Source organism: Mus caroli, unplaced genomic scaffold (assembly GCF_978045245.1).
Source record: "Mus caroli unplaced genomic scaffold, Mus_caroli_1 scaffold_9, whole genome shotgun sequence".
NCBI lineage: Eukaryota > Metazoa > Chordata > Mammalia > Rodentia > Muridae > Mus > Mus caroli.
In genome coordinates, this window is record NW_028227264.1 from 60,777,388 (window position 1) to 60,803,092 (window position 25,705).

At 44.9% G+C, this 25,705-nt stretch overlaps 1 protein-coding gene across 1 annotated transcript; it reads right to left on the reverse strand.

Moving 5' to 3' along the window:
• Positions 1 to 2,490: 2,490 nt before the first annotated feature.
• Positions 2,491 to 22,402, reverse strand: Ddx21 (DExD-box helicase 21). The gene is made up of 15 exons (XM_021174467.3): positions 22,248 to 22,402; positions 19,042 to 19,479; positions 16,031 to 16,106; positions 15,044 to 15,222; positions 14,081 to 14,198; positions 12,837 to 13,022; positions 11,610 to 11,755; positions 10,767 to 10,916; positions 9,657 to 9,818; positions 8,994 to 9,113; positions 8,440 to 8,513; positions 6,963 to 7,122; positions 6,051 to 6,185; positions 4,493 to 4,537; positions 2,491 to 4,090 (listed from the first exon to the last, which is right to left on the reverse strand). Exons 1-15 carry the CDS (start codon positions 22,332 to 22,334, stop codon positions 3,833 to 3,835), a joined length of 2,334 nt encoding a protein of 777 aa, XP_021030126.1. The 5' UTR covers positions 22,335 to 22,402; the 3' UTR covers positions 2,491 to 3,832.
• Positions 22,403 to 25,705: the final 3,303 nt, after the last annotated feature.

The following is a 25,705-nucleotide window of genomic DNA, read 5'->3' on the forward strand; positions in this document are numbered from 1 at the left end:
CGGCAGCAGCCAATGGGAGGGCGTTCTGGTCGCCACAACAGCCGTCGTCAGGGAAACGAAGCTGTCAGGGAATACAGAGCTTTCCGCTGCCACCCTTGAGCAGTATGGCTTCTCCTGCTTCATCCCAAAATGTAGTTTATACAAAAATGTTCAGAATCAGAATGATTCTTAGGGGTAAGATACTTGCTATCGTAGAGTCAATCCCTAGCTTAAATGAAATTCAGGATATTGTTAACACCAACATCTTTCGATAAATGCTTAAGTTGATAGGCAGGAATCTTTCACCATTAATGTATTAGTTTATCACAGTTAAAAATTATAGTTGTAGGAAACGTGTACCCCGGTCTAATTCAGATCCTCAGGCTCAGCCTCCGCAGCCTTTACTTACTAGAGCCACCTCACACCAACACCGCGCCCTGCCCCTGAAAATTCTATAAAGGTGAGCTAGGCATGGTGCCAATTATCTGCAGGCTGATACAGGGGCCAGTGTTGATATGTATTATAATGCTAAATTCTGTAGCCTATGATTGAATTCTCATGCTTACCAGCTTTTGTTGTACAAACTTTATTCCTTAATTTAAAACTTAATTCGGGGGCTGGTGAGATGGCTCAGTGGGTAAGAGCACCCGACTGCTCTTCCGAAGGTCCAGAGTTCAAATCCCAGCAACCACATGGTGGCTCACAACCATCCGCAACAAGATCTGGCGCCCTCTTCTGGAGTGTCTGAAGACAGCTACAGTGTACTTACATATAATAAAGAAATCTTTAAAAAAAAAAAAAAAAACTTAATTCGGTTAAATAAAAATGGCTACAGCTGCAGGGCGTGGTGGGGCAAGCCTTTAATCCCAGCATTTGGGAGGCAGATATTTGAGTTCGAGGCCAGCCTGGTCTACAAAGTGAGTTCCAGGACAGCCAGGGCTATACAGAGAAACCCTGTCTCGAAAAAACAAAAACAAACAAAAAAGGCTACAGCTAATAACTGCAGGGATCAGAGGTAGGAGGTAGGTGGGTTTCCTTGTTGAGCATTGGAGAGGGGTAGAACAAGAGGGACAGGAGAGATGGACCATGAGCACAGGGCAGGAGAAACAGCAATTACTTGGGGGAACACTGCTGGGAAAGAAGCCAGGCCAGCAGTTGGAAAAGTAGAGATTATCCCCCAGTAACTGTCAAAGCCATAGTGTGAATCTCACTTATTTGTAAGCCGGTCAGGGATAAGCTCAGAATTGGTTGTCTACATAGTTCCAAGACAGCCAGAGCTACACAGTGAGATCTGTCCTGAAAAGTTTATTAAATGTAAAATTATTTTTTTTAAGTCTTAAAATGTATGTATGTACACACAGAAGGTAAACATAGAATGTTAGGGAAAGAGAGCAATTCACAAAACATGAATGGATAATTCAAGAAATTTACTTGTATAAAATTGCCCACGGAAGGGCTGGAGGGATGGCTCAGTGGCTAAGAGCACTGACTGCTCTTCCAGAGGTCCTGAGTTCAATCCCCAGCAACCACATGGTGGCTTGCAACCATCTGCAATGGGATCCGATGCCCTCTTCTGGTGTGTCTGAAGACAGTGACGGTATGTTAACATAGGATTGCTTTTATTTTTATGACAATTTAGCCAAGGCTAACTTCCCGTATAACCTAATCTCCCTGCTTTAATGCAATATACACAGAAGGCAAGCCAAGCTACTAGATTTGCAGACCTAGCAGTCAGTTATAAAAATGTAAAGCTATTTTTGTTTTAGAAAATAAAAGCCACCAAGAACTAAATATAAAGCATTGGTATCTTTATTATGGCATAATGCAGTACTTTATACAGTAATTCACTTTAATGTAAAAACATTTTAAGTACAGTTTCAGGAAAACAACTACGTAGACAGCTGGAACATAAAAACGGGCTGTAATTTCAAAGTCCAGAGTTATTTGATAAAGTGGAAAATATTTTCTCTGTAGAAAATAGTAAAAATGATAACATTTCCCAATAAGCCCATTTAAACCAAATAATAAATATTGTTTAGTTTCTGTAATCCAAAAGAAACTTCATTTGCTTGAAAAGTCATATTTCATTTAAATTGTGTCAACTGAAATTCTTCCCTTCTTCCCCTTCACTGTTTGGTTTATGACAGATCATTTTTCTATAGGGTAACCCATTAATTCAAAATTTTAAATGTTTTCTAGCCTTTCATCCTGCAAGTAGAGCCAGTATGTCCTTTCATCATCTTGAAATGGCAAACTCTTTTATCCCAACAGTGAAATGCTTCATTAAACCATGCCCACATTTCTTACAAGCTACAGTTATCAACAAAGAAAACAAAAACCAACAAATCCTGAGCAGAGGATGAGCCATCTGGTCAGAGTTCAAGGGGAAAACTGAATCTAAATAGAAAAAAAAAAGGGCATTGTTTCAACTACCAGGAGCTGATGGGTTATCAGAGCCCTTTAATGGCAGGTGATTGGTAAAGGCGGTAAAGGACCATACTAAAATGAAGGTCTTAGTTGATCCAAACAATTAAGAAAAATAACAAAATAAAATGACAGTGTGTGGTTCTGACTTTCCTTCCAAGCCTGTTCTAAGATCCCTGCACAGAATCTCCGGTACAGCTAGAGGACACCACTACTCAAGCTTCTGTGCTAGGTGGGATGATTCCCAAATAAAAAACCGAGCAGTAGGCAGGGGCTATGCTTCAGTTCCCTCAAAGTAAGAGCTTAAAATGGCACACCTTGTTGTAGAAGGACTCTCTGAGCTGTGATAATTTTTCAGAGAAGCAGCTTAACAGAAATAGATTTTACGTTGTGGTTTAAGATCCAAGCCACTGAAAACAAGCCTGTCCCACTGTGCCCTTTAATAGCCCCAGACTGCACACTAGCAGACACAGGCCCTCCAGGAGCCACGACTCAGGACGTGCTCACCACTCAGAGCACGCTTCTCCACCTCCTTCCCTGTCACAATCAAAGACACCTTTGTGGCTTTTTTGAGACATTTGTCAGCAACACCAACTGAGCCCCATGCTCCATTATTTCTTCTGGGTAAATCAATCTTCCAAAAGTGGATCCAGTCTCATTACTGACAAGAAAAGCTAGACATGTCAGGCATTTGGGCTTGAACTTTACAGACATTGGGTCCTATAAAAATGTACTTCTATATACACTTGTCTGGAGAATCCACTGGAACACAAATCACCTAATGAGTATGTGAAGACACTAGAGTGAATCTATGCTGTCTGTTCTACCCTCAACATCCAGAGCCTGGCACAAACTATTCAAATCAGCTAAGTCTGAAGTGGCTCTTGAAAAGCACTGCTCAGCATCAAACCTCAGCAGACACATATAAACACAGCAATTGTTTGCAAGGAGTCCAGGATGCCAAGGAATGCAACAAACACATTCCGCCCTGGCTCTTGCAATCCTCCTGAGACTGAGGCAGCCCCTAGGGACTCTCTTTGAAGGATGAGTTGGACACGTGTATAGGGACTAGAGATGTAGTTTAGTTGCAGGGCATGTGTATGCTCTGCTTGTGTGAGGTTCTGAGCTTAGGCCCCAGTGAGTGCACACATACACACACACAAGATGAAATTACAAGATCAACACACCAAGATAGGCAGATTCATGGTTGGTTTTACTTTGTAAATCTAAAAGTATGTTGGAAAATGATGCAATGAATCCTTATCCTCTTTCAAAATGAAGAGTTTGTGATGGTTAGTCGGACAGTTCAGAAGCCTCTCTGCAAGAAAGGGGGCGCCGAGAAGTGGTAAAAAAGGAAGGAAGCACTGGGGCTTTGTCAGCAGGGTGGACCCTGGGGTCCACAGTGGGAACAGTCCCTTCTGGCCTCTACTCACTGACCAAACGCTTTACCAAAACTCCGCTTCTGGCCCCTGTTGCCACCTCCTGGTCGCTGTCCTCGGAAGTTTCTACTTCCACCCCGCTGTCCCTGGCCCCGGAAGTTCCTGCTTCCACCCCGCTGTCCTCTGAAAGCACCGCGGCTGCCATCACGCTGACCCATGCGGCCTCGATAGCCGTCTGGAGGTCCCTCCAGCTCTGGCGGCTCGGTGGCCACGGTGAGCTGCCAGCGTCTCGAATCATGCCACTTCTCCTGTGGGTAGAAGGTTTGTTCCATGGTTTTATTAAATTTGGTAAAGCCACAAGAAAACTAATTGTCATGTCTCTAAGGAACAAGCTGTTACGTGTTTTAAAAAGCTGCTAGTACCAAAGCCATGTGGCTAGCGTGGGGACAAGCCTTCTGAAGGCCAGTCCTCATTCTACATTTTGAGTTTGCTGCAGCTGTCTGAAGCACACACTCAATACAGCGCTAGAAAACACAGCAGCAGCAAGTGTGCAGGGGAGCGCTCTGCAGATGCTGGGCCCAGGTCCTGGAAGGAGCAAGGCAGGCCGAGCAGCAAGGTCACAATAGTGCTGGGGGGACAGATCTCTGCAGCCCACATTGCCAGAATAAATACTGTATGGTCTACAAATAGTAAAATCAAGAAGAAAATACCTGTATTTCTGTGACTGCTTCAGTGCGGACATCAAAACAAACCCCCTAAAAACCAAAGGAGGTAGAGTTATTCCAACCAACACAGACACACCAAAATACAAAGAAAGTAGCAGGCCCTGAGACAGCGGACCCTAGAGCATGGCTAACTCCTGAGAACAGCAGCAGGAGGGGAAGGGTCTGCAGCTACCCAAGCAAGTAGTCATGGCTAGTGTACTGTGCTAACCCGGAGCCAGGATGACAATGAAAAGAAGAAAATTAAACTGTCTTCTAGTTTTTCATAATTCAGTTTTCTGTGAGAACACTAGAAAAGGGATCTATCTAGTCCACATTATCAGATCTTTGATAAGCACTTCCCTTCCTTATCAGTCGGGGAAGGCGCCATCAGCACCAAATGACTCCTGTAATGGCACAGTTGAGCTACACTTTTCCACCCATGAATTTACCCAGCCACAGCTCAGGTGCTGAAGGACTCTGGCATTTGTGGGCTTCTCCAAAACACTGGGCATTCGGGTATCCCAGAGAGGTTCTGGCCTGGAGTAGGGTCACAGGCTTGAGGCCGTCCATTGTAAGTAATCAGAGCGGGAGAAAATATTATACCCCAAGAACTCTGCCATACAGGTAAGGACTGGGAAAGTGCGCTGAGTGTGAGCTCAGTGAAGGACACCGAGGAGTGGAAGACGCTGTGGCTGTGGTGGTTTGAACATGCTTGGCCCATGGGAAGTGGCACTATTAAGATGGATGGCCTTGCTGGAGAAAGTGTCACTGTGTAGGCAGGCTTTGAGGCCTCCTAGTGCTCACGCTCCTTCCAGTGCAGAAGATTCTCCTCCTGACTGCTACAGAAGTTAGCTTCTTCCTGGCTGCCTTTGGATCATGATTTCGACCTCTCTGCTCCTCCAGCACAAGGTCTGCCTGCACACAGCACTGTCCCCACCATAATGCTAACAGACTGTACACCAGCCCCAATTAAATGTCTGCCTTTATATGAGAGCTGCCTTGGTCATGGAGTCTTTGCAGAGCAATGAAACCCAAGACAGTGACCAAGGTCAGCTGCCAGTGGGAATAAGATGGTGTGCTTCGTATCCTGTAGTGCTGGGTGCTAGGGGTGGCAATGGGGAACTAGACAAGTTTATCCTCAGCTTCTGAAGATGGCTCATGGCTTCTCTGATCAGGCATTACCCAGTTCACAAACATCTTTACCTAATACTGGGCTCTGGGTTTTCCATATGTACACATGTGTGTCTGTGTGACCACAGAGGGATTCCCATAGTCAAAACTATTTCTCTAATAATACTTATCTGCCCTTTTTATTCTCATTTCCCATAATGTAGCAAAAGCTTAAATGTTTGGGTGCTAAGACTAGACGTTTCAAACTTTAACTCAAAATACTGAAGTTGTGAAGGGGTGACGGGGTCTAGCACTGCGTCCAGCTTAGGCTGAAGACAGCGCTGAGGACAGCTGTGGAGAGTGAGATCAGCACCCCATCAGGCAGGGAGAGGACACACCCTGAGGCCCAGGCTAACCCCGAGGTGTGCTGAGGTCCCGGAGGGCTAGCACTCACCAGTTTTCCTTTGAGGAAGACCATTCCTTTCACTTTGGCATCGATGCTCTCGCCCAGCTGCTCCTTAAGTTCTTTCCAAGCGTAACTGATGTTGGGCATCTCAATGGAGCAGCGTAGGATCATGGTCACAAAGCCCTTGGGGGAGAAAGGCACACAACCTTGAAAACCAATCGGCAGAAGCTTTTGCTCTGGGGAGGGAAGGACTTCTAGAGAAGCTCTCTCCATGACAGCGCACCCCCCCCCCCGGTCACCCAATGGATGCCAGTAGACTGGGGCAGTCCTAGGAAGACTGTTGGGAGTACCATCACCAGTACCCAGTCCTTAGCTTTCTAAAGGATCTGCACTGAAGGGGACTGGTTGGGCATGAGGAATGGATCCATCAGTGAACTTCTTATGTCACATGGGGCTACAATCAATAAACACACCAGATTTCAAAGTGTCAAAGGAATTCACCACTGCAACTAACAAGTTAGTGCATTTTAATTCCATTCTAGCTAGCACCTGTTTTTTAGCATATTTTAACTTTCTCATTTGTCTGTGAGCTCCCGTGTAGAAGCCAGGGATCAGGTCAGAAATCTGTTCTCCCCCTCCACTATAAAGATCCCGGATATGGGATTTAGGTGGTTGTAAGGCTTGATGGCAGGCTGTTACCTGCCCAGTCTCACTGGCCCTTCATTTAAAAGAAAACTGTAGTAAACCATTACCCATAGCAGTCAGCGTCATTTCTCCTTCCAACCCACCCCTGGGAAACACCCATCTCTTCTGCCCCTATTGATTCTGTTTTTAATTAGGAAAATGGCAAAACACAGCCAGTGCCTTCATGCCTCTAGAAAGGGGAAACCAATGAGGAAGTTTAAATGAACTCTTCTAGTTTTGCTTAAGCCCCTTTGTAAAGTACCAAACCTTACTTACTGCTTGCGAGTTGATCAGGGAGCGCTGATCGACGGATGTGGCTCCTGAGATGTGGGCCAGAGCAGCTGCCAGGGCCTCTACAGCTCCCTTCTCCTCAATCAGCTTCTCAGCTGACTGCTTGAAATGGCTAATGGCAGTGGGAGGCACAGAATCCAAGAGCCTGTGTGTGAGAGAATAAGACAAAGAACACTTCAGTAACAAAGTGAATGAGGTTTAGAACGGGCCTCAGCACGCTGGGGGTGTAGCTAAACTGGCAGGAAGAAGTAGTCCTGGGTTCAATCCCAAGCACTCCATTAACTGGAGGCGCTGCCACATTCCCAGCTCTGAGGACGCAGAGGCAGGAGGATCTTAAGTTCAAGGTCATCTTCTACTACAGTGAGTTCCAAGCACTCTTGGGATATAAAACTCTGCCTCAGTATAAGATACAATGGGGCTCCAGTAGTGCATTTGTTTGCTTTTATTGTGCCCTTTGGGACAGGACTTTATCTGCCTGAAAACCTGCTGTGCAGAGCAGACTGGCCTGACACTCCTGGTTCCTGCTGGGATTCCAGACATGCTTCACCATGCCCAGCCCACATACTACCTTTAAGTGAGAGATTATAAAGTATTTAACTCTAAACAAAACACTGATCACAAGCAAGTATGTGATGCTACTTTTAAAAGTAGAAAAAACTATAGCCAGTTACATTCTACACTTTTCCCAAGTGCTCTACAGCAGATCTCAGAACACCGTATGTGTGCAGGCTGGCTCTGTCTTGGCCGTACAAATCAGCACATCAGTATACTAAGTAAGGTAAGCTGCACTGGCAAAGGGCTGATATCCCAAAGAACATTGCGTACCCACTACTAGAATCTGCCTCTTCTTCCTGGTCACCAAGCCCATATTTCCTGAACTAGTCAGTATCCCACAGTACCCCACGGTGCCACAATTCCTTAAGGAAAACATGCTACCATAAAATCAATTAAAAATGCGGCTTGGGGAAGACTCCCAAGGTCTCCTAACATGTCCTTTGCCTATGGACTCCCTTGCCTATTTACTACCCATTCAAACTATACACTTCAGTAGAAACCAACTTCTTACTAAATCCTGGGTGATCATAGTTATCAGCTACCATGTGGTTGCTGGAAATTGAACTCAAGACCCTCTGGAAGAGCAGCAGCCAGTGCTCTTAACCACTGAGACATCTCTCCAGTCCCATGTTACTCATCATATGCACTTAAAAAATAAAAAATAGCCGGGCATGGTAGTGCACACCTTTAATCCCAGCACTCAGGAGGTAGAGGCAGGCAGATTTCTGAGTTTGAGGCCAGCCTGGTCTACAGAGTGAGTTCCAGGACAGCCAGGGCTATACAGAGAAACCCTGTCTCGAAAAACCACAAAAAAAAAAAAAAAAAAAAAAAAAAAGAAAGAAAAGAAAAACAAAAATGGTCCAAAAAGCAGCATCAAAACAGACCTTGGTGTTGGTATAGACTGTACCTGATGGCGTCTTTGCTGGAGGCTTTTATTATTTCCGATGCAGAAGGAACACCTATCCGTTTAAATTTAATTCCCTACAAAAAAAACAAACCACAATTTCACGGTTTTCAAAGATTATTGTTTCTACTGAGGTTAAGTAATTTATTCCTTAAATCTATCAAATAAACCTTTTTACTCTGTGCCCTGTTTCCTGGATTAATAGTTCTAAGGAGTTATGTTCTAGGCTGAGGGTGAGCCACAATGCGAAATTGTACGATGCTTTTCTCATCCCGTAGACTGAGGCTATGGGATTGGGGACAGAACTAATTCCACAGGTGAACACCCATCTTTTTCCCTCTCTGTAGGCAATGGACTCTTCATCCATCTCTGATCCCCTCCTCCCACCTCTCTACTCTGTGTGGCAGCCTTTTAGGGAAGCTCTTCAGTGCAAGTTAGTCAGCAGGCCTTCTACCATGGACCAACAAAGAAAACACAGCTTGCTGCCATGATTCCAAGGACTGACTTTGCCTTCAGAGCTTAGCATGTGTTGAATACAAGTTTGGAAACCACTTTACCGCTTTCTGCTCCACTTGTGCTAACTGGTACTCTTCTTTTTTCTGGTAAAAGCAGATGCAAACCCCTGTCCTTCCAGCTCTGCCTGTCCGCCCCGAACGATGAATGTAAGACTCTACATCCTGTGGAAACCAAGTGTATGAGTGACATGACAAAGATCAGGCAGCCTGTGCAGAGCTCAGTGACAAAACTGCTCAAAGAGTGGTCCCTGTCCTGTGTCCAAAGATCCCAAGGTTCTGTGTATTTCCAAGCTTCAAGTGGCTGCAGAAGAAGCGTTCAAGTATATTTTAGTAATATGTCTCGTTTACTCTGTACACTCACAAGTTAGAATGTTTCTATTCACAACAGGACATGAACCCATCCACATGTCCAAAAGATGAATGTATAAGAAAATGTACACAGCACAAACAGTGAGATGATGAGATCTGTGGGAAAATGGAGAAGCTGACGCAGAAGACTGAGTGCACAGCCTAACTGTAATCTCCCTCTTTCTCTCCATCCATCCATCCAACCATCTAAACTGACTGTGTACAGAATTCAGAAAAACAGAAAGGGCCTGAAAACTGCATAAAAGTCAGTAAAAGGACTTTTAGTAACACAAAGAAACAAAAGCAGTAATTTTGTATTGTTATTAAAAGAAAAAGCAAGCACAAGACCAAACATACCTTTGGTGGACAGCTCTGAACAACCAAGTCAACCTCAGGGATGTCTAACCCACGGGCAGCAACATTGGTCGCCACCAAAACTCCAAAACTGCCATTTCGGAAACCTTTCAGGGTGATTTCCCTTTGCTTCTGTGGAATGTCGCCATGTAAGGACTGGGCATCCTGCCAAAGAAATCAACTGACCTCAGAATTCAGAATTCCAGACACAACATGACACTCTCCACCAGCAACAAGAGCTCAGCTTGGACAGGGAATGACACAAAGTGAAAACAGATGCCCACTCGCCCACCCTCCCCCCTCTCTCAAATTTATTTATTTTATACATGAGTACTCTGTCTGCAAGTACACCTGCAGGCCAGAAGAAGGCATCAGATCTCACTATAGATGGTTATGAGCCATCACATGGTTGCAGGGAACTCAAGACCTCTGGAAAAGCAAGCAGGACCACTGAACCATCTCTCCAAACCTTTCCTTTTTTAAAAGATTTATTTATGAAGAGCAGATGTCTTCTTGCACCTGCTTCTTTTTTGTCTTTTTTTTTTTCCCAGAGCTGAGGTCCAAACCCAGGGCCTTTACCACTGAGCCATATCCCCAACCCCTTGCACCTGCTTCTTACATGGAAAAATCTTCAAACTGTTTGCAGCTCTCAGCCGTTTTTTGTTTTTTGTTTTTAAAGAATTATTTTATTTATATGAGTACTTTGTAGCTCTCTTCAGACACCCCAGAAGGGGGCATTCGATCCCATTACAGATGGTTGTGAGCCACCATGTGGTTGTTGGGATTTGAACTCAGAACCTCTGGAAGAGCAGTCAGATGCTCCATGGGTGGATGCTCTTAACCGCTGAGCCATCTCCCCAGCCCACATCAACTGTTTCTAACTACACTCTCCAAGGTTCAGAATATAAGCCACAGGAGACTACACCTACTCTGTACAGTGAACCACCACCCATGAGGCAGGACTGGTAGATTACATAAACCCTGATCATCAGAGACACTTCCCGTAATCTAACACAACATGGAAGTCACTGGATAATTGAAAACCAGAATGAAAGTAGAGTCCAAGATAAAGACTCACTGAAGACCCAGGCTTCAGGTATGAGAAGGACCAACCTGCTTTATGCACGTGTTCTGAGATAGCTCCTGGGCATCCTTCTTGGTTTCACAGAAGATGATCGTGCGCCCCTGATGACCACTGTACACTCGGATCACATCCCCAATCACCGCTGCCCTTTCTGACCAGTGACACTTAATCGCCAGGTGCTGAAGAAAAGAAGGAACACTTACTAAAGCCTAGCTGGACATTGCAGCTCCCTTCTCAACTCTTACATCTAACGCTTGGTACAGGAAGTAAACGCAGACCTTACAGGGCTGTCTGCTGCCACCATGGCTTAAAGGGAAAACAGGAAACTAAATAAACCCAAGTCAGGAGCAGCATGGGCTACCTCCAGGCTTATCCTTTTTCCAAAGAGCATCTGGTTTCATTGCATTCTAATGTAATCAGGAAACACTATTTCCCACACCCCCGCAGGAAACCAAATAACAGACAAGAAAGGCCTGTGCATGCTATGCCCCTTCATCCACTTAAAATACAACCTGCAGTAACTACTGTACAGGCCCGCTCTTGGGTGAAATGAATTCATCTAGGTACCGGAGCCTAAGATGAAACAGATTCAAGATGATGCACCAGATTGCTCTGCTGCCCACTAGTGGCTGAACTCCGAATGTAACCACTTTGTTTATCTAATTCAAACGCAAGGTTCCAAAGACTGAAATCAGGCTGCTAGATGATGCAATCCAGAAAGCACAGACACCATACATAAAAGAAATGTTAATTGGCTCTGCATAGGGACTGAGTATTTATCTGGAAAAAGAGCTTGGATTTGCTACTGTTAAAACTATCAGACAGGAAACAGAATGATTTAACTACTTCCGGCAACTAAATGAATCATTTACCTCCACAGTTATAGCTGCTTTCTGAGTCTTTTTACCAATCAGGTCCACCTGTTCGTATGTAGATTTCATGTATTTCTTAGCAACATTAAATACCCAATGAGGGCAAGTTGCAGAGAAAAGCAATGTTTGGGGGTTGTCTTCAGAATCTTGGGGGAAAAAGAAGTCAGTGTGAATAATCCAAGCAAGCCTGCATACACAGCACTCCACCTCACCTGGCACCTCCACCGCAGCACATTACCACGGACCACTGGCAGCCAGCCATGCATCAAAGACACAATAAAAAGAAGCCAAACACTCCCACCACACAGAAACTGAAATGATCTGTCATCATAATGGATCCCCAAATGACAAAAGTATGTGCAATCAGATTTATTTCCAGCCTCTGTCACTCACAGGAAATCCATCCCAGGAAGGAGGCCTGCCAACTGGATGAAAAATCCTGGAAGCCCAGGAACCAACCAGCATAGACCGCTAACCAAGTAGCCCACAATCAAACGAATCCCACAGCGGTTTAGTAGATTAAGAATCTAGAACCAGGGCTAGGGGTGCAATCCAGTGACAAAGCCTTCAGCTCAATTCTCAGCACCCGCAAACGACAAAAGACCCTCAATGTATGTGCTCATCTGGATTTAGGGACACTACTATTCTCAGAAGCCCTGAGGATACAAGCTGACAGAACAGGTCCAGTGCACTTTACAGCTGATCAGTAGCTCTACTTATGAAGGTCTGTATTATAGAACCAACTCTAGGTACTGTAGAACTCCAACCGTGACCAGAACCCTCTGATATGACTGACGGTTATAAAACGAGGTAGGTGGTTGAATAAATCACTTGACAAAATTTTAGTATCTAACAGTACATACACACCAGGAATACACTGAAAACTGTTAGGAACAGTGATCAAGCTGGCACAATTATGAATTTTTTCTTTTATTCTCCCAAGCTTTTGCCAATTATATAACCTTCTAATTAATTTTTTAATTTTTCCAAACTTTAGCCAGGTAGTAGTGGCACAAGCCTTCCCTAGTGCTCAGGGAGCAGAGGCAGGAGAGTCTGAGTTCAAGGCCAGCCTTGAGCAGACTGAACTCCAGGATAACTAGGGCTACACAGAGAAACCCTGTATCAAAAAACACGTTTTCCTGAGTGTCCTTATTATCTCCTAGAAGACAAGATCACCATGACCCTTCCTGAGGTCCCCTCCATCAGTCCCTTAAATTTGGGGCTTACCTTTCTTGTATGCCACACATAAAATTTCTTCCACTTGATCAGCAAAACCCATATCCAACATCTGGTCGACTTCATCCAGGACAACGTGTTTAAGTTTGGTGAGATCTAGCTTGCCATTCTGCAAGTGGTCTTTAATACGACCTGGGGTCCCAACCAGTATATCAATCCCACTCCGCATTCGTTCAACTGTAAAAAATTACCAACGAAAAGAGATGCCGCCTTGTTTTCAAACTCCTTTTATCAATCATGGAAAACCCATTTAAATACTTTTTATTCTAAAATATAGTATATATAGTAATACACAGCTACAAAGTCATGACAGCAACAACCCCGGGGGTGCATCCACCCCTGCCTGAATGGCTGGGCCAGCGCACCAACACAATAGGAAAATGATCCACCAGGAAACAGTGGCACAAGAATGACTTCCTGTTTGGCTGGCAGAAAATGTCAAGACTTCAGGCCATAAGTGATACTCTTAGAGAAATAGAAACAGTATTACTTTGGTTTTGAGACAGGGCATCAGTATGTAGTTCAGAATGCTCTTAAACTCAGCCCTCTTTCCTGCCATCACTCACTCAAGACTAAAAACCAGGCACCTCCTGTGGTGTGGCTGAGTGGGCATAAGAAAGTGAGAGGGCACAGAAGGGCGACTACTCTATGGAACTCTATGGAACACTGGGACCACGGTGCTCACCCTCTGCACCTGCCGTGGAGGCAATCCGGAGGCTTTTTTGCCTGTGCTGCCGCTGTAGTCTATGGACTACACTAGGCATCCTACGTTATTCAACACAACCTTCACAAAGAGGAAAAACCAAGCAACATGGACACCTAATTAGTATGGGATCAGTCAAGAGCCAATCAAACCCAGGCCTTCCAAAGCAGGATGGCTGTGTGCCATCCTCATTGTGTGCCAATGTTTGATTCTCCTTTCCAAGAGACAGCATGGTCCTAATTAGGAAGCACTAGAATGGGACAAAGGGACTGTACCCTTGGCTGATGCTTGTGAAAAAAAAAGGGCCATTGCAGCAAGAAATGCACATATAAAAGGGGTGAGACTGACACCGTGTCTGTCCTCTGAGTCATTAGAGCACTGAACACCCAAACCAGGGCTTACCTAGAATCACCTAGGACCCCACTCTTCACCATCCTTAAATAGCAGGCAAGAAACCCCGAAAATGTGATACTCTTCAAGTTGAGGAGGCACCCACAACAGCCTCCCCTCCCCAGCTTTTGAATGCACTTACTCTGACCACCGTAGGGTGTTCCACCATAAAAACAAGCTACGGACAGCTTTTTGGTGATGTTGCTGAAGTCTTTGCTCACTTGATTTGCTAATTCTCTTGTGGGTGCAAGGACTAGCACCTGAAAGAGAGAAACCCAGGATTTCAAAGTGCTATGCGGTATTTGTCTCTCCGCTCCTCCAGAATCCACAACGCTGTGTTCGTCCTACCCCATCCTGCCATACATGGAACCAGTCACCATGTGCTCGGAGAGAAATCCCACACACTACATGGACAGGCGCTATACCATCCCCAAGCAGTGTTCTAAGAGCCTGTGGTCACACCAATCAGGAGTAAGTGTTCACACACTGCTGCTCCAGAGAACTAGTGAACAACTACAGAGGTCCAGTAAAACAACCTAACATTAGCTGATGTTCCAGTTTTCCCTGCTGCCCTAGGTGCTGAGAAGTACTTTCTACTTATTATTCCAAATTAATTCTCAACACATTTTGAGGCAGACATTAAAAGAGTAAATGACTGGAGTCCAAGGGCCAGATGGAGACTAAGCTTAAACTCAAACTGCAGCAGGCAGGCCCAACCCTGGTAGACAAGTCCTTTACACTCATTCGGCTCACTCTGGGCAATAGCAGGAACACTGATCCAGAAGCCAGTCATGGCTTACATTCCCAGCACAAGAGGCAGAGGCAAGCAGATCTCTGTGAGTTAGGGACCAGCCAAGTCTATAGAGACTCTGTCAAAAATAAATACCCAGGACCAGGCCTGTGAGACCCAAGAACATCCAACATTTGAAAGGAAATAAGAACATTAGTAAGCATGGATGATCACAGCCACAGGAACGACACACAGAGCTGATGGCCAACAGTCTCAAAGATTCACCCCTGCCTATCTCAGATACACTGAGTGAAACAAGGACCTCACAGGTTCTGTCAGCTGTCCCTGAGCCTGTGAGGCACTTAAGATAGTTACCTGAGGGGCTCGGCCTCTCTTCCTCTCTTGTAGCCCACCTTGAAGTTTCTCAATTAAAGGGATGGCAAAAGAGAATGTCTTCCCGGTGCCTGTCCGTGCCTGGGCAATTAAGTCTTTCCCACTGTACACATGGTGGAAGGTCTTGGCTTGTATAGGAAACAGGAAGTTCACCCCACGAGCTGTGAACGCATCAATTGTGTTACCTTTGTTTTATTTTCAGTATCAGGGAGCAAACCCCGAGCCTTTGCTAAAATATCAACCCCCAACTTTAATACAGTCATACTCGTGGTCCTGCAGAATTAGGGAACTCTACCCTTTCCTTCCTTCCCTCCCTTCCTCCCTCCCCCCCCCCCCCATCTTATGCATGAGTACACTGTATCTGCTTTCAAACAAACCAGTAGAGAGCACTAGATCCCATTACAGATGGTTGTGAGCCACCATGCGGGTGCTGGGAATTGAACTCAGGATCTCTGGAAGAGCAGTTGGTGCTCTTAACCACTGAGCCAGCTCTCCAGCCCAGATTCTACCTTTTCATGAACATCTACGAAGTCTGAGTCAATATATTCCTAGTATATTCCTAGTGGAACCCACTAGACTGAAAAGTATTTTTAATAACTTCTAATTGTAATTTAAAGTATGATGTTACTTTTGATCAAATTTCACTCACAAGCTCATCTGAACTTTAAAAAAAGAGGCTCTATGACTCATTTACCCTTCAATACTGTGCTGTGCTAGGGGAAGCATCTGAACCACTCAGCGGGAACACACAGATCAGAAGACCCAAGACACCTGTGGACATTAATCTTAGGTGGGAGAAGATGACAGATCACACTTCTGAATGTGGACTACGTTTTAGTAACTGACCTCAAACTGCACAACCCCACGTCTAATGCACAGGCCTCCTCCACTGTAGCCTAGATGCCTGCGGGATGAAGTGGTCTCCACTCGCCACAGCAGAGAGCTAAGTTATTAGGTTCTGGACCTCACCTTTAAGAAGCTTGACAGTCTCTTCAGATATGGGAAAATTAGAGAAAGCTCCTTCTTTCTGCTCCACAGGTATTTCCTATCAAAGCAAAAGATCACAGAAATCAGTAATTCACACACAAGTGAATGCAGGAAACCTTTGAAGAAAGAAAAGCCATCCTCGCACAGCTCTGGAGCAGAGCAGAGGCACTTGCTGTCTAACCCCGAGGAACTGAGTGTGAACAGCAGAACCCACAGGGCAGACAGAGAACTGATTCCAGAGACTGTCCAACCTCCACACTCGCCATGGTATGTGCACCAGCCCTTCACAAAAACTGAATGGTTTTTAAAAAGAGGAAAAAAGCTCACCTAAACACACCAGTTTACAAACCAATCAAAGAGGGGCTGGGGAAATGGCTCAGTGCATAAAAGCCCTGGCTAACCTGACAAGACAACTGAGTTCAACCTTCAGACCTCATGATAGAAAAAACAAACAAACAAACAAACAACAACAACAACAAAAGATTTGGGCTGGAGAGATGGCTCAGTGGTTAAGAGCACTGACCGCTCTTCCAAAGGTCCTGAGTTCAAATCCCAGAAACCACAATGTGTGAGATGTGATACCCTTTTCTAGTGCATCTGAAGACAGTTATAGTGTACTTTGATATAATAATAAACAAATCCTTGGATTTGCTCCAGAGCGAGCAAGGCCAGAGCGAGCGGAGCTGAAGCCGGGCAGACTGGAGGGAGCAGAGGTCCTGAATTCAATTCCCAGCAACCACATAATGGCTCACACCAACTGTACAGCTACCGTGTACTCATATACATAAAATAAATAAATCTTAAAAAAAAAAACAAAACAAAACAAAAAAACAAAAAAGGAAGAAAGAAAAAGAAAAAAAGATTCCGAAAAGTTTCCTCCAACTTCCAGACACACACCTGCGTGTTCTCTTGTGCTGTACAGTGAATTCAAGGCCAGTCTGGAAATATCTTAGCAAGACCCAGTCTCAACCCACCGGATGCCTAACAAAGAGGCCTGGGTGTGCCTTTATTCTTAGCATTTGAGAGGCAGATCTCTGAGTTCTAGGCTATCCAGGAATATAAAGTGAAACCTCATCATTAAAACAAGCAAACAAACAAACAAACAAACCAATGTGGCACACTGCTTTAATACAGTGCTTGGACAAATCTCTGAGTTCAAGGCCAGTCTGGTCTACAGAGTAACCCCGTCACAAGGAAAGGAAAAAAAAAAGGGTATTAAAAAAGTGGAGACCCAAGAGATCAATCACTGATTATTAAGAATATATTTACTTACTCCCAACACCAGGGGAGATAGTTCTCTGTGAGTTCTAAGCCAGCCTGGTCTACATAATTAATTCTAAAACCACCAGGGCTATGTAGTGATCCTGTCTCAAAAACCAAACCAAACCAAACCATCCCAGAGGAGCCAGGTTCAATTCCATGTACAACTCCAGAGGCTGATGATTCAAATGGGCAACAGACACACATGTGGTATACACACATATAGACAAGTGAACAGCATACACAGGACACACTCATACAGCAGAGGTCCAGGTTTGCATCCCGGGATGCACATGGAGGTTCACAACCATCCACAACTCTGGTTCCAGGGGATCCAAGGGGCACCAGGCACAAGCAAGGCTCAGAGATACACATCCAAGTGAAACACCCATACACACAAAAATAATAACATAAACCTGTAACATTATTAAAGCAAATACTGAGTAGAAAAGGAATGAGGAAGTTGATTTCTAAACATTACATACATTATATACCTATTAAATATACTCAGCATGTTGTAAATGTACATTAAATACATTGTAAGGAAACATCAAAACTGCCAACTGGCTACCTTTCTACCTGCCGAGGACTTGGTAGTGTACGGAGGGAGGGAGCTAGCTAAAATTCTAGGAAGCTTCTTTCCTTCAGATTAAATTCTCTGATTTTCTTGATACTTTTGAGTCAGGAAAACCCAGTAAGCACTGACATGAACCTAAGCACAAGAAGCTTTCATAGATGAAGGTTTCCTTTCCTGAGACAGGGTCCCATGTGGAGCCCCCTGGCCTGGACCCCTAGATCCCCACTGCCTTGGCCTCTAGGGTTACAGGCATGAGCCAGCACACCCAGCCTGCACTCTTCTTCCCCAGGTTTCTGGACAATCACAAAATCCATGCCAGAGTGGACACTTCACCGTGTTCAACACAAGTAACTCAATGGCCAAGGGGAAAAAAAAATCTCAGTAAGCACACCTCATCTTGGTGGTTTATTTACTGAGATCAAAATTCAGTGACAGGGAAGGAACCTAGGACCGAGTTACCCAGCTGGAACTTTCCAGCTGCTTCAGACTTGGCAAGTGGAGCAAGGCTTTCCCTGAACCTCAACACACTTCCTCATTTGTGAACAGTGTCTTGACAGGACAGGCTATAGTTTCTGTATACTTTGTATACTTATTTATGGATGAGTATGGGTGTTTATCTGCAGGTCTGTGCACCACATACATGCTGGTGCATATGGAGGCCAGAGCCCCTCTGCAGGGGTTATATACCCCAAAGAGATGCTGATATAACAAATTCTCTTCTATTTTTTTTTTTTTTTTTTTGTCTTTTTCGAGACAGGGTTTCTCTGTGTAGCCCTGGCTGTCCTGGAACTCACTTTGTAGACCAGGCTGGCCTCGAACTCAGAAATCCACCTGCCTCTGCCTCCCGAGTGCTGGGACTAAAGGCGTGCACCACCACGCCCGGCTTCTCTTCTACTATTAACATAGCATGCATGTTCAAGGCCCCGGGTTCGACTTCCACTGCCCAAACACTTTTAAAATGATTGCAATTATGCTTAGTTACTACCTATTTCTCTCTAACAATGAAACAGCCTAGTACAACTTTGCCAGCAGCTGGGACAAGAGCAAGGAAAGCATTTATCCCCAAGCCTGACAACCCAAGTCTCACCCCAGGACCCTCGCACTGGAGGGAGCATCAACTCCTGCAAGTGTTGTCCATGCACAGGCGCACACTCACCTTTTCTGTCTCGCTACTACTTTCCTCACCAGGAGCATCACTGGAGTTGGATTTCGGTTCAGAAGGTTGGGAGAGTCCATTCTTCACCCTGGGGCTTTTCTCTCCCGCATCTCCGTTTGCTTCCTTCCCTTTCTTCATCTTCTTGGGCTTAGGCATGTCTGCCTCTTCTTTGGGAGGCTCCTCTGTTATTATCTCTTTGGTTTCAGAGGCTGCTTCCTTCTCAAGGGGCTCCTTTTTCTTCTTGGAGGTTTTGCTTGTAGAAGCAGTGTCGTCTTGAGGCTCCTCCTCCTGCTTCTTGGCCTTCTTGGATTTAGGGGGATCCACATCATCTTCAGAAGGCCCTTTCTTGTTTGTTTTCTTTGCATTGGAGGAAGCGGCCTCTTCCATTCCTTCTGTTGCTTCTTCGGTCTTTGATTTTGTCTTCTCTTTTCTAGTTTTCTAAAAATTTATGAAAGACACAGCAAAAACTTCAAAAAACAATAAAGCTGCTATACTTGCATTTCACAACTATTTATAGTTGTGAAAAACACAGCTTTAGGCATTTCAACACTGTACAAGTTAAAAATCAACCCCCAGGACTGGAGAGATGGCTCAGTGGGTAAGAGCACCTGACTGCTCTTCCGAAGGTTCAGAGTTCAAATCCCAGCAACCACATGGTGGCTCACAAACACCCATAATGAGATCTGACGCCCTCTTCTGGTGTGTCTGAAGACAGGGACAGTGTACTTACATTAAATAAATAAATAAATAAATAAATAAATAAATAAATAAATAAATAAATAAATAAAGGAGTGCCGGGCATGGTGGTACACGCCTTTAATCCCAGTACTTGGGAGGCAGAGGCAGGCAGATTTCTGAGTTCCGAGGCCACCCTGGTCTACAGTGTGAGTTCAGGTCAGCTAGGGCTATACAGAGACTGTCTCGAAAAAAACAAACCAAACCAAACCAAAAAACCAGGAGACCATGAATTTGGGATGAGCAAGGTGGGAATTCTATGGAAGGAGTTGGAGGGAGGAGAGAGGAGGAGTGATGTAATTATAATTCTGGCTGTCCTGGGAATGACCTCTGCAGGACCAGGTTGGTATCAAACTCATAAGAGATCTGACTTCCTAGAGTTAAAGTCATGTTACTACACCTGGTTTAATGTAATTTTAATTATAAAAGGTCACACAGTACGTACGCTTTTTAATACCACTTCTTAGCTAAAATGAAAAGAAGTATATTGCAATAGTCACTAACATGGGGGAAATAAAAGAGTTCTTCAAACTAAGTCTTCAGGTCATATTGGCCAACCATTATAAACTTTTTTTTTTTTGCGTGACAGGGTTTCTCTGTGTAGCCCTGGCTGTCCTGGAACTCACTTTGTAGACCAGGCTGTCCTTGAACTCAGAAATCCACCTGTCTCTGCCTCCCAAGTGCTGGGATTAAAGGCATGCACCACCACTGCCCTGCCAGACTAATTTTTGAAAGAGACTACCAAGGCTCTAAACTACATACTTGAAAAAATGGTTCAGGGGGAAAATGCTTACTCTGCCAGTATGAGGGCTTGACAGGAAACTCTAGCAGCCACTGAATAATGAGTGTGGTGGCACATGCCTGTCACTCTAGCTGGTGGGGCTGGAGTGGGCAGCTAGCCAGCCTAGGCGTCCCCAAAAGTGTGTATTACTACAAGCCAGGGAAGTGGCGATACACACTTTAATCCCATCACTCAGGAGTTAGAGGGAAGTAGATCTCTAAATTCATGGCCAGCATGGTCTACAGAGCAAGTTCCAGAATAGCCAGGGCTATAGAGAAACTGTCTGTGGGTGGAGGGTGGGGTGAGAGTGGGGAAAGTAAGTGATAAAGGCACCCACCCAACATTGACCTCAAACTTCTGTACCCGCAGGGGCAAGCATATCCATGCCCATGTAGGAACACACACAGTATCAGTGAGCAAGCACTGTCCAAAAGGTAACTAAGAAAGAAGAAAGCAAGCAAGCTAGCTTTGGGTGCCCTCAGACATAACAGCAATAGCAGGTTTCTTTTCCCTCCAAAATTTCTATATGGTAAAACACTCAAGAAATTTGTACTTCAATGTGGATTCTCGTAGACACCATATGAAACAAAACTACCAAAAAATTCATCTATCATTTGCGTATGCGAAACTTTATTTGGACTTCATTTAAATGTGCAACTTTTCATATCATGGAAAATTGGTAGGGATTATTAGCCACCTACTAGATAGACTCTAGTAGTGTTCCAGGCAGTAAGGACTAAATCACAATTCTCAAATCATGGCCTAAGACAGCGATTCTCAACTTTTCAAATAGTTCATATTGTAGTGACCCCCAGCCAGAAAATTATCCCGTTGTTACTTTAATTTTTGCTACCGTTATGAGTCATAATATAAACATCTGCAGACTATCTGTCAGGCTAAGAACCGCAGGGCTAGAGCTACAGTGGGACAGCACCTGCCAACACGTGAGCGGCCCAAGGTTTGGTCCCTGGTACCACAAAAAAAAAAAATCTTAAAAATACTGTATCATGGACAATCTCTCCGCCCCATGAACATGTATCTGCTACATATATGAAAAACAGTAAGTCGAGTTCGGAATATAAACGTGTAGCTAGGTCCCTCCCTCCTGACTTCAGCATCAGGTGGCTGAACATGCGGATGTGAACGCTGTGCGCCCTGTGATTTCCACCTAATTCAAATACTACTGCTGCTCCTTTAAAAGGCTCCTACCTTCAAAGTCCCGGGAGACAGCAAAAAAACAAAAAAAAAAAAAAAAAAAAAAAGCTCAACTAAGTCGTACAACACAGGAGTTCCGGGATAATTTCCGAACCCTCCTACTTTGGTAGTTAGATACTGTCACAAGTTTAATATTTTTATGCAAGGAATTAAGAAGAGACAAGGCGATTTAACAGTGCTCACACAGATCCTTCTATATAATAGGGTGATCACTTAGCCAACCACGTTTTCTGTTTTGGGTTTTCTTTTTTTCTTTTTCTTTTCTTTTTTAGAGAGGGAACTGTGTCTGTGTGTCACAGCAGATGCCGACCATGTTTCAGACTTTGCGGTCTTCGGCTCCGGTCCGCACTGGGACGCGATCGGCAATCCCTTCCGCACTCCCAAGCCTGACCAGCCGGCACGGCGTGTCAGAGGGCCGGCCACGAGCTCCCGGCCCGGCCCAGTTCGGGGATCCCCCACTCCCTAGCAGGCTCACCTTCTCACTTGGCTTCGGCAGCGTCTCCATGCTCTCCTCGGCCTCGTCTGAGCCCAACTTGGCCCCACTGCGGAGTTTTCCCGGCATTATTCAGCAGCAGCTTCTCAGGCCTACCGGCTTCCTCAACCGCGTGCGAAGGAGAGAGGGCGACGGAGAAAGAGGACCGCCCCTCAGCCCGGACTATTCGTCACTTCCGCAACGGAGTGCATCCGGCGGAAGTAGTGTGCACCGGCACGGCTGCGGTTCGCGCGGCTTTGGGTGAGACCCGTGTGTGCAGCGTGGAGATGCTCTGCGCGGTCTGACTACAGCGGGATCGCCACGGCTAGACTTGGAGAACGACCTTGAATCTCACCCTGCTGCCTCCGCTTGCCTAGTCTGGGATTACCAGCTGGCAACATTTTCCCATGAAAAGCTGTGCGATGTGTACGCTACCTGTGGAAAACGGCTGGGTGGTGACAGATAAACCCAGGTGCTTTGGTGAGCACCGGAATTCAGGGACCGGCGAGATACCTCAGTCCTGGTGACCTGAATTTGTGATCCCTGGAAAACAGAACCAGCTGTGCAGTTTTATCGTGCACGCGCGCAGTGGCACCCAGGACACGCATATGCGTGCTGCACAATATGAACAATTTATTTTTTTTAAAGATTTGTTTATTTATTATATGTAAGTACACTGTAGCTGTCTTCAGACACTCCAGAATAGGGAATCAGATCTCGTTACGGATGGTTGTGAGCCACCATGTGGTTTCTGGGATTTGAACTCTGGACCTTCGGAAGAGCAGTCGGGTGCTCTTACCCACTGAGCCATCTCACCAGCCCCCCAATATGAACAATTTAAAAGAATCAGAATTGGCAGGGCATATGGGGTGCAAGACGCTAATGTCAGCACCCAGGAGCAAGAGGTAGACGAATCTATCGAGTCCAGCGTGGTGCACATAGTTAAAGGCTAGCCAGACACATGATGAAATTGTCTCAACAGCTCTCTCCCCGACCCCAAGTAACAACAAAAAAGTTCCCACAATTAACAAAAGTCTGGCCCTTTATCCATGTGTGCACTTTATAAACTTCCCGGGTATTCTTGTATGATAGACAGGGTTCTTTTGTTTTGTTTTGTTTTTTGCTTTGTTTTTCGAGACAGGGTTTCTCTGTGTAGCCCTGGCTGTCCTGGAACTCACTTTGTAGACCAGGCTGGCCTCGAACTCAGAAATCAGCCTGCCTCTGCCTCCAGAGTGGACAGACAGGATTCTAATAACATCCAAGCCCTGCTTGTCCTCAAGCACTACAGACCAAAGTTTCTCAAGTGAGTCGACACTCTGTTGGGGTTCAACGACCATTTTACCAGGGATCACATATCAAATATTTACATTAAGATTCAATAGCAAAATTACAGTTTTGAAGTAGCAATTTTTTTTTCAGAGCTGAGGACTGAACCCAGAGCCTTGTGCTTGCAATCGCTCTACGGCTGAGATAAATCCTCAACAACTAAAATTAATTCATTTTATGGTTGGGGATCACCACAACGTAAGGGGCATTAAAGGGCTACAGCATTAGGAAGACTGAGAACCACTGTTATAGACTAATGTAAGAAAGAGATGGACAGTTATCAATGGGTTTGAGGGCACACTCAGCCCCATAACAGGGCCTTGAGACTAGGAATGGATTCCCAAAGATGCCTAAGTTGGAGAGTTTACTACTACCATTGGATAAGGGAAAGAGGCCAATTGAATGATCAGTGACAATGCTGGTTTTGAGTCAGGCTTTCACTGTACACCCGTGACTGCCCTTGAACTCAGAGATCTGCCTATGATGGGATTAAATATTTGCACGACCACACTGGTAATACGTTTTAGAACTTCTTCTGAAGAACCAGTGATTCGGGGACTTGGGAGACATTTTATCATAGTAGTTTGAAAAATGAAAGTGAAACCAATTCTCTTCTTTATGTGAGTTCTGGGTATCGAACTCCATTCTTCAAGCTTGCATCAAGAGGTAGCAAGCGCCATATGGACTGAACCATCTCACAGGCCCTAAGATATTTCTAAATGGATCCACTGTAATGTACGCTAATTTTGAGGAGACAGCGGAGTGTAGTGGAAGAAACTCTGGATTCAAATCTTGAGCACTGCACTGCGTTTGGACTTGGGGTCTGAGGTGAGCCTCAGAAGGCTGAAATGCAAAATACTCAAGGAAAAAAGAAAAGAAAGTTGTGTGTCACCCCTGCCTAGCTAATATTTTTTTTTCTTTTAGGATAGAAGCTATTATTTAATTTTGTTAGAAGCCCTACTGATAGAAAAGGTAACCTTTAGCAGGTAGATCATTGAAATGCACCTTGCCAGCATTTAGCTACATGCTTATCATCACAGTTGAATTGATGACACAAGAAGCCTTTCAATAGCTGATGAAAACAAAGCCCAGGGGCTGGAGAGATGGCTCAGCGGTTAAGAGCACCGGCAGCTCTTCCAGAAGTCCTGAGTTCACTTCCCAGCAGCCACATGGTGGCTCACAACCATCTGTATTGGGATCTGATGCCCCCTTCTGGTGTGTCTGAGAATAGCTGCAATGTACTCATATAAGTAAAATAAATAAATCTTAAAAAAAAAAAAAACAAAACAAAACCAATGCCCAGAAAACCTTTGTGTTCACTCACCACTATTTTCTCCAGAGAAAAACTATAGCAATAAAAGATAACGTATAGTAATACTTAGAGAATGTTAATTTCTTTAGCTATTCTGTGCTTTTGCCTAAATGGCTATTCCCAGCCCTTTTATTGGTTTTATGTGTATGTGTGTGGGTCTATGTGGTTGTGCACATGCCTTCTGTGGCCCTTGGAGACCAGAAGAGGGCAATGGATGCCTTGGGGCTGGGTCTTAAGCTAAGCCAACTCTTCAGTCTCTGCCAAGTGAAGGTCTATCATGTCTCTTGCTCTCTGAATTTGCTAGTCACTGCACTGCCATGAATTTGGACTTATATATTCTACTATTTCACCAGATTCTGAGTTCTGGAAGGCAGAAAACAGGCACTGCTCATTCACTCAAAACTGCTCAGGACACTGTGGACACACCATGACATGATGAGAATGTACTAGTACTCAGGCAGTGTAGTAGAGACTTGACTATAAAGTTAGAGTTCACCATCACAAAGGTGCAGACACATTAACCCTCAGCGAGAATAATCAGCAACCTTCCTCACGGAGAAATCTGAGAGATAGATTGCATAATACTTTACTATGAAGTAGGGACAGCAGCTGCTGAAAGGCATTGAATTATGGGGAGAAAACTTATCAAATTGAATCAGCCTGTGTACTACAAAGACGTCTTGACATCAGGATGCAGACTAGGGAAGGTGTTATTGATGGAGCCAAGGAAAGTTAACAGGCAGTGAAACCTGCCCAAAAGAAGTATGCTGCTGCTGAATGTCAGATATGCTAGTAACAAGGACGAAAGGAGTTTGAGATCTGA